Below are 12,789 nucleotides of genomic sequence, written 5' to 3'. Positions count from 1 at the left end.
GGTTTTCCTTTCCGCGATGTGAATCTTCGGAAGGCCATAAGGAATGAGTCTGTGCTCATGGTTGGAAGGAGTTCGATATGTATCGCTCTGGTGGTCATGCATTTGAATACAATACCCCACCGCTTCTCGGTTCCTCTTCCTTTCTTTATATACAACGGGCCAAAACAGTCCATGCCTGTGGAGTGAAAGGGCTTGTCGCCGAGTCGGAGGCGACAGGGAGGTAGGTCAGCCATCCGCGGTATACTGGGCTGCGCGCGCCACTTTCGGCAGTCTAAACAGGTTCGCTGGAAGCGTCGCACTGCTTCTCTCCCTTGAAGTATCCAATAGCGACGTCTGATCTCCGCGAAGACTCTCTCTGCTCCTGCGTGGTGCACATCCTCGTCGTATTTCTTTATGATCAGCTCTGTGACCTTGTGTCGGCTGTTCAAGACTATCGGGTACTTAACGTCATCCGGTAGGTCGGGGGCTCTCCGCAGACGACCACCCACTCTGATGAGATTATGGGCGTCACTCTCGGGTGCCAGGTGGAGCAGTCTGCTGTCTGATGGGACGGGCTTTCCTCCCTGTAGACAGTCTAGCTCATCGGGGAACGAGTCTCTCTGGGCTCGTTGTAGTAGAAGAAGTTCTGCTTCTTCGTAGTCAGCTGCTGAAATGTCAGTGGTGGGCTGAATCTCTGGGTGGTGCCACAGGAATGTCTTTAGCTGCGCACTCTGTAGGGTGAGGCAATCATCTATGTTGGGGTCTGTGGAGGCGACTGTGCTCAATCCACAGAACATAGGTTTCTTGTTTTCAGCCTCCTCTTTACTCGCTTCCCGTGGGGTGGGCGTAGGCCACTCTTCTTCCGGGAGCTTGAGGAACTCTGGTCCGTCACTGTAGATGTTGTGACGGGTGAGGTCATCTAGGGACATTCCCCGGGTGATGACGTCAGCTGGGTTGTGTTTGGTGTCCACATACCGCCAGCTTGCTGCTTCTGTTAACTCTTGAATCTCTGTGACTCTGACTCCCACGAAGACCTTGTATCTGCATGAATCAGACTTGATCCATGTGAGTACTGTCGTAGAGTCTGACCACAAGATTGTTCTTTGCACCGGGATGGTGAGTTCACGTTGGATTAACGTGGCTAGATGCGCTCCTGCTAGGGCTGCGCAGAGCTCTAGACGCGGGATAGATTGTTGCTTTCGTGGGGCTATTCTTGAGCGAGCCAGGATGAAAGCGGTGTGTATCTCTCCTCCCTTCTCTTGGGCACGCAAGTAGGCCACAGATCCATAGGCTACTTCGGAGGCGTCGCTGAAGACGTGTAGATCCATCTTGCATGTCTCTGGCCTCACTGTGGGTGGGAAGTAGCTGCGGCGTATGTTGACGCCTGGGAGTGAGCGGAGTTCCGTCTCCCACTCTCTCCATGTGGAGGCAAGGTGTGCGGGTATTGGGTCGTCCCAGCCCTGGTCCATGTCCCATAGTGCTCGTACAATCATCTTTGCCCTGGTGGTGTAAGGTAGAATACATCCCAACGGGTCATATTGTCTGGCGAGTGTTCTGTACACACTCCGTCTGGTGGTTGGTATCGCCGTCGACCTTCCCTGCTCCGTGGTCAGGGGTTTGTGTCTATAGTGGAGCGAGTCTGTTTTGAAGCGCCAGACTAGTCCTAGTGTCATTTCTTGGGCTTCTCCGGGGATGGTCGCCATCCAGGTCTCGCTACTGGCTGCCTTGTCCGCGGGGGAGAGGCTGCGCAATACTTGCGGGTCGCTGCTGGCCCACTGCCTGAGATCAAAGCCGCCTTTGATCAGGGAGGCGCGTAGCTTGAGTAGGAGAGCCTCGGCTTCTTCTTGGGTCGAAACGCTTTGTAAACAGTTGTCCACGTAGAAACTGTTCTTCACACTGTGTCGGACCTCTTCATCTGCTGCTGGGTCCTCTGCGACGTGGTTCTGCAGTGCAAATGTAGCACAGCACGGGCTGCATGTGGTTCCGAAGGGGGGGACTTCCCATTGGTAGATGGCTGGGTGCTCATCTCCGATCCTCTCTCTCCATAGGAACCGCAGTAGGGGCTTATCCTCCTCCACTAGTCTCACCTGCAGGAACATCCCTTTGATATCCCCGCTGATAGCCACCTTGTCCTGGCGGAAGCGTAGTAGCACGCCTAGTAGAGAGGGGCCGAGTGTGGGGCCGGGCAAGAGCTCTTTATTCAGATTCTGGGATCCGATCTGGTAGCTGCAGTTAAACACAATGCGATCCTTGCCGTTGTGGTGGACCTTGTGGTGCGGCACGTACCATGATTCGGTCGTCTGATCGGCCTCTTTAATGTCAATCTTCATTACGTGTCTCGCTGTGATTAGCTTCTCAATCTCAGCGCGGTACACACTCTCTTGAGCGGGGTCTTTGGCTAGGCGCCGCTCTGTGTTCAATAGATACCGCTCCGTAGCTTCTTTCGTGGCGTGAAAGGTGGGCATTCCCTCTCGCCTCAGGAGTGGAGTTGCGTATCTCATCACTCCGCCGACTGTGACTCTCTTTGTCCCTTGCTCGAGGAGGTTTATGGCGTAAATGTCTTCTTTAGAACGAATGTCTTTCTTTTCATTCTTAAAGGGCATTGTCTCTAGTGTCCATAGCCTCTCGACATGCTGCAGGAGAGTGGTGTCTTCTTCTGTCACTCTGGAGTGGAGGCAGCTAGTGGCTGCTGTTCGGTTGAGAGATTTAGCGAGGGGGCCTTGTAGTGTCCATCCTAGGCGGGTCTCGACTGCTGCAGGACAGCCTCTGGGTCCTGTATGGACCCGGTCTATCGGGACTATGAGGTCTGCATGGTCGGAGCCTATCAGCAGGGTCGGGGTGGCGCCGTCTATGAGCGGGATAGGTAGTTGACGCAGGTGCACATATTTATCCATCAGCTTGGCGATGGGGTAGGTGTACTGTGATAGTCCTATTTCTTGGCTGGTGAAAGCATTTGTAATCCTATACCGTCTCTCTGGCTGCCCGCTTGCTGCGATAGTGAAGGAGACATTCTCGCCTTTTATCGTCTTTAAATCTCTTCTTATTGTCCGAATCGTCATCTGGTTCTCGCTCCCCCGCAGTCCCAGCTGGGCCGCAGCGGATGCGAGGAGAAGGGTCTTCTCTGACCCGTCATCAAGGACGGCGTAAGTGTCCATGACTTTATCTTGGTGGCTCAATGTTACACGGACTACCTTTAAGAGCACCTGGGCGCCGCTGCTGCTGGCGGGGTCAATGTACATGACACTTGCCTTTGTGCTGCTCGATGGTGCAGGTGCAGGCTTTCTTCTGTTACTGTCGTGTAGGACATCTAGGTGGGCTCCGTCACACCGACTGCACCTCTTCTTTAGGCGGCACTCGGCTGCCATGTGACTGCGCGCACATCGGTAACAGCGCCTGTTGGACTTTATCCATTGACTCACTTCTTCTGCATTCATCTTCTTGAACAGGTCACATTGTGACAGCCAGTGTTCCTTCTCGCAGTACGGGCACACCATCTTCCACTTCTCTTTTCTCGAGGGGGTACTGTGGTTCTTACTGCTCGGTACTGATTCTGATTGGTGCATGACAGTCACTGATCTTCTTCCATCGTTTACTCTCCTAGGTCCCTCTCTGGAGCTTGGTGTGCTCCGCACGAATGTATCCAAGCGTAGGCTGCTGACTTCTCTCTTCAGGAAGTCGGCTAAATCGAGGAGGGATGGTTCGGGACCGTTAGGATCACGGTGGTCTCTTTGCCGCCTAAAGCGCTCTTGTCTGGCGGGCGGCAGCTTCTCTAAAATCCTCTCGACGTTAGAGTTGGCGTATAGCTCGTGCATACCCTTTTCTCGTTGCGCTCCCAGCATCCCTACCAGGGACTGCACTTTTATAGACAGGTCGTCTAGTGAGCGATTGTCTGTTGCTGGGGGTAGGCGGTCAATATGCCTTATCTCTTGGATTACGTAATCCCATATATGTCCATATCTCTGGTCCAGCGCTGCTAGAGCCGCGGTGTATGGGGTCGTAGAGGTGGCATAGGCTAGCGCTATATTGTGCGCTCGGGGTACTTTCAGGTGCTTCAGTAATATTGCATACTTGTGGCGTTCGTCAACGACATCCACCATCATTGTCTCTAAGCACATCCGGAGCTCCGTGTACTGTGCTCGATTCTCATGGGTGAAGTCTGGAAACGTCGGTGTGCCAATGTATGACGCCGTGGATGGCTGGCACATCGGTGAGCGTTGGGAGAGAGGCCTCCTAGGCGAGTCTCCTCTTGCGCCTCTCTGTGGGCTGGTACCGGCAGGGTACCATGGCCCGCTGGTCCAGGTGCTGTTCCTCGGGGCTGGTCGTGCGTCATGCTCACCCGTGAATAGAGTCGGGGGTCTGTAGCGCAGCGCCGCGGGGGTATAGCCTGGGCTGTACTGGACCTCCTGGTCCGGTGGAGTACTGTGCTGTCGTCGGGCTTGGTTCTCCTCCTCTCCCTCTTCTTCTTCTGTCAGGTCCTCTAGATCCTGTAGTCGTTTATTTAGCCTCTCCGCAGTGTATGCTGCTCCTTCCTTGTAGCTGGGTCTCGCTTGGACCGGTCGGGGAAGGGGGTCTGCGGGGGGTATAGGCTCTCTCTGGTGGTCAAGTTCAGGGTCGCTTGGTCGGTTAGGGGATGCTGCCTTGACTGTTGTCTCGACGAGGCCCTTGAACCCCTGGCGGAGGGAGAGGGTGTTGCCCTGGTGATCAGCTGCTCCATTAGCTGCGCTTGTAGTCTGTCGCGCTCGGCTTGTAGTCTGTCGCGCTTGGCTTCGCGCTGGATGAGAGCGATGTCGCGCTCTGCTTCTCTTTGGGCACCGTCAGCGGCGCGCTGGGTGTCGGACCGGTCTCTTGCCATATTCTCTTCCGTCTGAAGGCGTCTCATCTCCAGGCGTATGTGCTCTTCTTCGCTCCGTTGCTGTGTTTGGAGTCGATCGCGTTCACCCTGAAGTCGATCGCGTTCACCCTGGAGTCGATCGCGTTCGGTAGAGGCTGTCAGGCTGACGAGGAACGCCTGTGACAGCATCCTCTCCGCCTCGCTGGGGGAAGACGCTTGTAGAGGTGAGCCGCTCCTGGCTGTACTCGTTGGGGAGTCCTGGAGCTCTATCTCCTCGGCGCTCTCCTCATCTTGTTCCGTGCAGGGTTCCACCTCTGGAGGGTTGTCTTCCTCCCGGAGCTGGTCGGGGACTACTTCTTCGGTATTGGCGGGGGGTAAAGGCATGTCTGTTCCCTCCTGGTCCCCACCGTGAGCTTGGTCAGTTACATTAGAACCCACTAGGGCCTCTGTGGTCGGGGTAACCTGGTCGTTAAGGTCAGACATAATTTTACTTTCTACTTTTACCGCGTTTACCGTCTGTAGAAGGCTAGGTAGTTGACTGACAGCGTAATCCTCTAAGTACTGAGGTGTCTGTCGTCTGCGCCGCGGGCGTTCTACGTTAGGAGGACCGTTTCGTGGAGTGTTCATCATAGGCCATTTCAATATTAATAACACTATATTAATATTACACTAGTTACCCTCCGGCTCGAAGGACCAATTGTAACTGAGGGGTACAATTCCCTGATTGTATTGATAAGTATGGTATCATTAAACCACTACCGCTTGATGTACTTTAACTTCTGGCCATCCAGTACACGATATCTAAGTATGATGAACACTTTCCCACATATGAAATCAGGTCCACACAAATATAACAGTCGAAGGGTTAATATAGCAAAAGGTATATACAACATTCACTTAATTACATTTATGATTTGAATGCACTTGTAAGGCAAATGAGTATTCGTAGGCAAATCAACACTGAATGTCCAATCTCTGGTTACGCAGGAAGCAAGTATACAACCTGGTTCTTTAGGGAAACTATAGCGATGGTACTTAAGGATTATAGCGGGATACTAAAGGGGTCCTGCTGGTTGTAAGTCAGTAAGGGGGGGGGGGGTTTGGAGAGCCGTCAGCTGCATCCCATCTGGCCAACGATTCCTGGGGAGAATTCAGGTACAGAAAACAGTGCCCGCAGGATCTTGATCCACAGATGAATACACTTGGGCCCTCTTGTAGACGGTAGCTGTAGGTCCACAACGAAGGAGAAGCGAGGCGGCCTCGGTCTGGGTTGAGCGCCGTCTCACCTGGGCTCCTCTCGGGGGTAATTCCAACACTCACTGGCGTTGGCTGTTATCCGCTCCACAAATCAAAGCACCCAAAGCAAATAGATATTCCATGCCGTATAGGCTCAGCAGTCGTCCGGGTAGGTAATCCAATGTGCAGGTCCACTCGTCCTCGCCCAGAACTCCTCGGATGAAAGCACCACGCGTGGTCTGCCCAGCCTGGTTAAGACTCTAGATAACGCGAGGAAACGATGGGGGTGCTGCTCACTTTAGAACTCTAACTGAACGATGCACCATACATAATAGACTATTATTAACTTAATAGAAATACGTCCCACTCGACGGTACAGTGCCAAACTATGACAATTCAGCTATGAATTTACACGAGGTCTCAATGCCTATTCTGGGGCCAAAATAGGCCATACTGCACCACACGTGGGTCGTGGGTGAGGCTTCATGTCTGTTACTAGGTTGGAGGGTAAAGGACTAATGGACTAAAAGAAAGTTCTACTTTACTTGCGCCCTATTTATATGCACGGTGAACAAATAGTACCATTCGTATTTCGGTAGCCGTATTCCTACGCGGAACCGGGGCTAGTTGGGACATGTTCGTCGGCACTATTGAACTTGACTCAAGGGGCCTGTCTGCTGGCGCCAGGTTCTTGTCCAATGAGAGAATGAACTATTATGGGCTGTAGTAGACTAAAGGGATATTCAGTGTATATGTACAAAGAATATACAAGGGATATCAAACGATATACAAATACTATTAAATATATATCCATAAATAAATATATATATTCGGTTTAATCTGATCCTTCACAACAACTATGCTTCAATCTCTATGTCAATTGGATACGTTAATGTGCAGTCGAATATTAATGAGTTAGACAGCATAAATATGTCAGTGTTCTCTGTTAACCTCCATGGGATTGGAGGAAGGTAGTGTTGCAAAATAGCATCTACTTTAGCAGAGTCCTGTAGGCAAACATATCTGTGTCACTGTTATGGATGTGAAATAGTAACACAGATCTGCATTTCATGGTTCACTGTCTGATGCAGTGATAAAGTAATAAAATAAATAAAATAAATAAAATAAATAAAATAAATAAAATAAATAAAATAAATAAAATAAATAAAATAAATAAAATAAATAAAATAAATAAAATAAATAAAATAAATAAAATAAATAAAATAAATAAAATAAATAAAATAAATAAAATAAATAAAATAAATAAAATAAATAAAATAAATAAAATAAATAAAATAAATAAAATAAATAAAATAAATAAATAAAATAAATAAAATAAATAAAATAAATAAAATAAATAAAATAAATAAAATAAATAAAATAAATAAAATAAATAAAATAAATAAAATAAATAAAATAAATAAAATAAATAAAATAAATAAAATAAATAAAATAAATAAAATAAATAAAATAAATAAAATAAATAAAATAAATAAATAAATAAATAAAATAAATAAAATAATAAATTTATTTTAAATTTTAAAATAAATAAAATAAATAAAATAAATAAAATAAAATGAAAATACATCATCCAGTAAGTCCCCTTAATGTCATTTTTTTTCTTTTTTTTTCTTTCTTTCTTTCTTTCTTTCTTTCTTTCTTTCTTTCTTTCTTTCTTTCTTTCTTTCTTTCTTTCTTTCTTTCTTTCTTTCTTTCTTTCTTTCTTTCTTTCTTTCTTTCTTTCTTTCTTTCTTTCTTTCTTTCCCCCCATCTCTCTCTCTCTCTCTCTCTCTCTCTCTCTCTCTCTCTCTCTCTCTCTCTCTCTCTCTCTCTAGGAACCTGTACTGGGCAGACTCCAGGGTGAAAAGGTTGGAGGTGTCCATGTTGGACGGTCGCTATAGGAAACACCTGGTGAAGACAGACCTGGGACACCCCTCAGCTATAGCTGTCAACCCTCGTCTGGGGTGAGACACACACTGGTCTCTGATTTAACAAACACAAACAACAATAACCACATCAACCCACCCCTATCTCCATCAACTCCCACCCAACCCTAACATACCCACTAACATTTCCCAGTTATGGAAAAAACTAATATTAAGTGAGTTACTTACTTTAGGTACTTTCCTTAGACATTAGTGAGAAAGAAAGAAAGAAAGAAAGAAAGAAAGAAAGAAAGAAAGAAAGAAAGAAAGAAAGAAAGAAAGAAAGAAAGAAAGAAAGAAAGAAAGAAAGAAAGAAAGAAAGAAAGAAAGAAAGAAAGAAAGAAAGAAAGAAAGAAAGAAAGAAAGAAAGAAAGAAAAGGAAATGAGGGTAGCTTTATTCAGATACTCAATGCTTTCAGGTCTTGTCAAAGGATTTACTGGAGTAATCTCATCATTTCAGGTTTGATGTGATTTAGAATCTCATTGAGCCAAGTATTCTGTGATAGAGCTGTAAATGTCAAAACACACCGTTCAGAAATGTAATGCCGCAGGTGGTGGGACTCCGAATAGGGCTGTGAGAGGTTCAAGGTCAAAGTTCATACCAAAAACTGTGTGGTAAATATTTGACGCCAGAAATCTGTTGACAGGACCAGAACATGTGTGTATGGTTAGCGGGCGACTGCTTGCACCTATTGCATCACTGGTGCCTTGATACATTTGTGCCAATTCGGTGTTTCTATAATGTGCTCTGAAAATAACCTTACACTGCAATAAACCATGCCTAGCACACATAGACGAGGAGTGGACTAGATCAAGAGTACGGTCCCACTGGTCGTAGGAGGAGGAGACGAGTGTGAAATCAGTGAAGACTCCTTCCATATAGAGGTCTTTCATGTTAAGTAAGCCCTTGTCACACCTGATACAAAAGGTTGGGTCGGAGGAAGAGGGTGGGGATAAATAATTTAAAAAGATAAACAGGGCTAAAGTAGAGGGTTTGTCCTGTCCAAAACATTTAAAGAATTGTATATTGTACAATGTATCCAGATCTTAATTGAATTTGTAACAAAGATCCAAGGGAGAGCTTTGATGACCACACACAGGGCTCATAGGAGACTCTGAATCTCCAGAATAAAAAATGTCTGCAGGAATCATCCAATTTCGAAAGGTGTATTATTTTGAAAGGTGTATTAAGGTTTTTTATTTTGAAAGGTGTATTAGGGTGTTTTATTTTGAAAGGTGTATTAGGTGTATTCTTTTGAAACATGTATTTACATTTACATTTACATTTTGTCATTTAGCTGACGCTTTTATCCAAAGCGACTTACTGTACAAGTTTTGTACGACAAGTCAGTAGGAAGGCAGGGTATATTACTTTGAAAGGTGTATTATGCCCAGTACAACTGAGCAGCTTGGGGGTTTAAGTGCCTTGCTCAGCGGCACATCAACAGTGCTAGCCGAGTGACACTAACAACAAGGCCACCTTGTACATGTCGAAATACTTCCCAAAGGTCAGTGAATTCCACGACCACAACACCAGAGGAAGTTCCACAAATCATGTTCAACCCAGATTCGGCTCAAACAAGGGACTAAACACGTTTCGCAATTATGCCACAACAATGTGGAACTCCCTACCCACAGCCGTAAAATAATGTGAATCCCTACCCACCTTCAAAACCGCCCTCAAAGAGCACCTACGTGAGGCTGCAATTAGAAACTGGCCCCGGTAAATGTCCAAACCCCCACCCAGCCACCCAACCCCCTCCCTCCAATGTACAGTTTCTTCCCCCTCGAATGTTGTATATATTTTCTTTTAGGATCTCTGTCTCTTAAACAGTACTGTATATTTGTATGTCGTGTATGTCATAAATGTCATGATATATCTGTATATCTGTATGTCGTGTATGTCATAAATGTTTGTAACCTTTATTTTAACTCGAAGGACATTGAGGCTTCCCTCATTTACAATGGCGACGAGTTTACACACACATGAGCAACACAATGAAAATATAAAAAAAGAATAGAAGAAACTAAAAACAATTGCAATTTGACAAACAGAGATTTAACACCAGATGTTTAAAAGCAGAAGCAGATGGGAGGACCTCTAACTTTAGGGTTTGTTGAAGAGCGTTTGTTGAAGAGCGTTTGTTGAAGAGCGTTTATTGATGTTTGGGGCATCAATAAAAAATGCTGTCTTGCCCAGATCCGAACGCGCTTGTGGAACCCTAAGAGTAAGCCAGCTGTTGGATCTGGTCTGATAAGCACCAAGACTCCAATCCAGCAAGGATGATATATAAGGAGGGTGTTTACCACTAATGGCTTTGAAGATGAACAAGTACCAGTGGTAACTGCACCTCTGAGAAAGAGAGGGCCAACCCACCTTTTCATAAAGAATGCAGTGGTGAGTATCATAACTGTCACCAGTGATAAATCCAATAGCGGAATGATATACAGAGTCCAATTGCTTCAACGTAGATGCAGCTGCATGCCTATAGATAACATCACCATAGTCCAATACTGACAAGAATACCGTGAAGTATCTCTCTTCATTTATATCTAGTTCTGTGATCGTAAGTCTTTTACCCTTCTCTCTGCATTGTTTTGTATTTCAGGTGTTCGGTTCTATTAAGGAAAACGCAGACGAGGTGCTCTGAATAAAACAAACTGGTGTGTTTATTCCATTCTTAATAAAACACAGCTTATGCATCAAACAAGTACAGGATCTTTACTGTAATCTAATCTTCGTCCTCGATGTGGCAGTTTTGTCCATTATCTGATCAGCTGCGGCCGATCAACGCTTTCTCCGGTGTGGTTCTCTGTCTCGGGTTGTCCATGACAACACGCGGCTTCTCTTTGTGGTTGGTGGTCGCCAAGGCAACCTTGGTTTCGGTGAGTCTCAGCGCTCAAGCAGGGAGCGCTTGATTTCGTCTCGGCTGATCTCTACTACGAGGCGCTCCTCTGTCATCTGGTGTCAGTGGCTCTATGTGTCTCCGGCTCGGCTCTCGAGTCTCCGGGTGGTGAGTCTCTCTCCGTCGGTGGAGGTTCAGCGCTCCAGTCGCCAGCGCTCCCCTCCTGTCCAGGTCTGTGTCTCTCCAGGTCTGTGTCTCTCCAGGTCTGTGTCTCTCCAGGTCTGTGTCTCTCTGTCCGTCTCCATCAGCCCTGCTTAAAAAGGGAAGAACTTCCCCCAAAAGCCCCCGGAGACGTGTGTCCCAGGGCTCAGGCTTCTCCATTGGCCAAAGGATCTCCCCGCTGAGTGACACGTCAGCCTAGTCTGCTGACACAACGTTACACAGTAGAATCCGACTGGCTGTTACCTTATTTGGGGCTCCTTTCAGCTCTTCCCTCCGTGAACAGATAATTGCATACGTCCTTTTCAACAGAAATAGTATACTGGCTTCTTGATTAACCATTACTGTATAGTTTTATCTTTTAGCCTTAAGAGATTTTATTCTTTATTGTGACTACCGTTATCCTAATAGTTTTAAGTTATGCCCACATTGTAACTCATGTAATTGTCTTATTAACTGTTTCCATCTTACTGATGGTTTTGTCTATTCTCTTAGTAATAACCTTTTCTTTAATCCTTAATTTACTACCTATGTTTTATATTTGGTTAGCTTGTTGTCAACTTTCCTGGCTTGCCAAACCTATTTATCTATGGTGATTTGGTATGACAGCTCACTTTTAACATAATGGTCCTTGCTTTACATGTGTGTTGCAATGTTTTCTAAGGCCATCTAACTAATCTCTCTGACAAAGCCATCAGTTTTATCTATTTCCTCAAGGTCTAAAACCGTCTAGTCTATCTATTGGAGTTAATGTGTAACTGGTGGCATTCTGCTTAAATTCCAATATCCTTGAGCCTATTAATGTCAGTCAAATCGGATGTGTAAGGGGAGATTTCCAAATGGTCTGGTGTTTCCTTTCTGACCTCTGGGCCTTAGTCTTCTGACCAGCTGCCGTGTCATAACCTGAAATTGCTCAGCTAGTGTCAATAAGACCTTTGACCTCAACTGTATTTTCAGTTGGTTCCTGTTCTTCAAAGATAATTATCTCCTTCCTCTTTAGTCTCTTACCACCTACTATAAACAAGCCTCGCTTCCTGCCAGATGGTTGGGTGAGGGGCGATGTCCTCTAAATCCTACTATCTTTAGGCCTGTTGCCACGACACCATTTCTCTCGGAGCCCCTGTGACCCTTCTGTCAAATCAGCATTTTCTCTAATCATTTTGTACAGTTTAGTTGCTATTTTCATGTTTCATTTTGATAAATTCACGACAATCGCATCTACAACTCTCTTCCTACTGAGCAAAGGGAAGCTAGACCGGTTTCGGAATAGAAAGCCAACCTTCTGCCGAAGCTTGGAGGCGAGGCTGTCAATATGAGTTTTGAATGAGAGCTTCTCATCGAGCCATAGCCCAAGATATTTGTAATCGGTAACTCTATCTATAGAAGAGCCATCAATAGTAGATATGAGAAGTTTAGTAAAGTCCACATTTCTAGCTCTTGATAATATCATAAATTTCGTTTTCATCGAGTTAAGGACAAGCCTGAGCTGAGAAAGGGTGTCCTGCAATGAATTAAAAGCGAGCTGCAAGTTGATGGTAGCAGCCAGCGGTAAAGAATAGTGTCATCTGCATACAAATGGGCTTGGCAACCGGTTAGTGAAGAGACTAGCTCATTAATGTAGACAGTAAAAAGTACAGGCTCCAACACCGAACCCTGTGGGACACCTTTTGTAACAGTTAAGAATTCGAATTGCCATGTGATGATTTTATACATTGACGTCGGAGAGATAGGTAGTCACGAAACCATGCAGAAG

At 46.0% G+C, this 12,789-nt stretch overlaps 1 protein-coding gene across 1 annotated transcript in view; it reads left to right on the top strand.

Annotated features, from left to right (window-relative positions):
* The window catches only part of lrp2b (low density lipoprotein receptor-related protein 2b), a gene marked incomplete at its 5' end in the record, with an annotated part of 304,974 nt that overhangs the window by 229,479 nt on the left and 62,706 nt on the right, over positions 1 to 12,789 (top strand). Inside the window, one exon of the mRNA XM_084323212.1 lies at positions 7,882 to 8,010. Within this exon, the coding sequence (XP_084179338.1) occupies positions 7,882 to 8,010 (129 nt within the window). The remainder of the gene's footprint in view (positions 1 to 7,881; positions 8,011 to 12,789) is intronic.

This window comes from Notolepis coatsorum (genome assembly GCF_963971535.1).
Source record: "Notolepis coatsorum genome assembly, chromosome: 10".
Taxonomy (NCBI): Eukaryota; Metazoa; Chordata; class Actinopteri; order Aulopiformes; family Paralepididae; genus Notolepis; species Notolepis coatsorum.
This window is presented reverse-complemented; position numbering and strand designations above follow the sequence as displayed.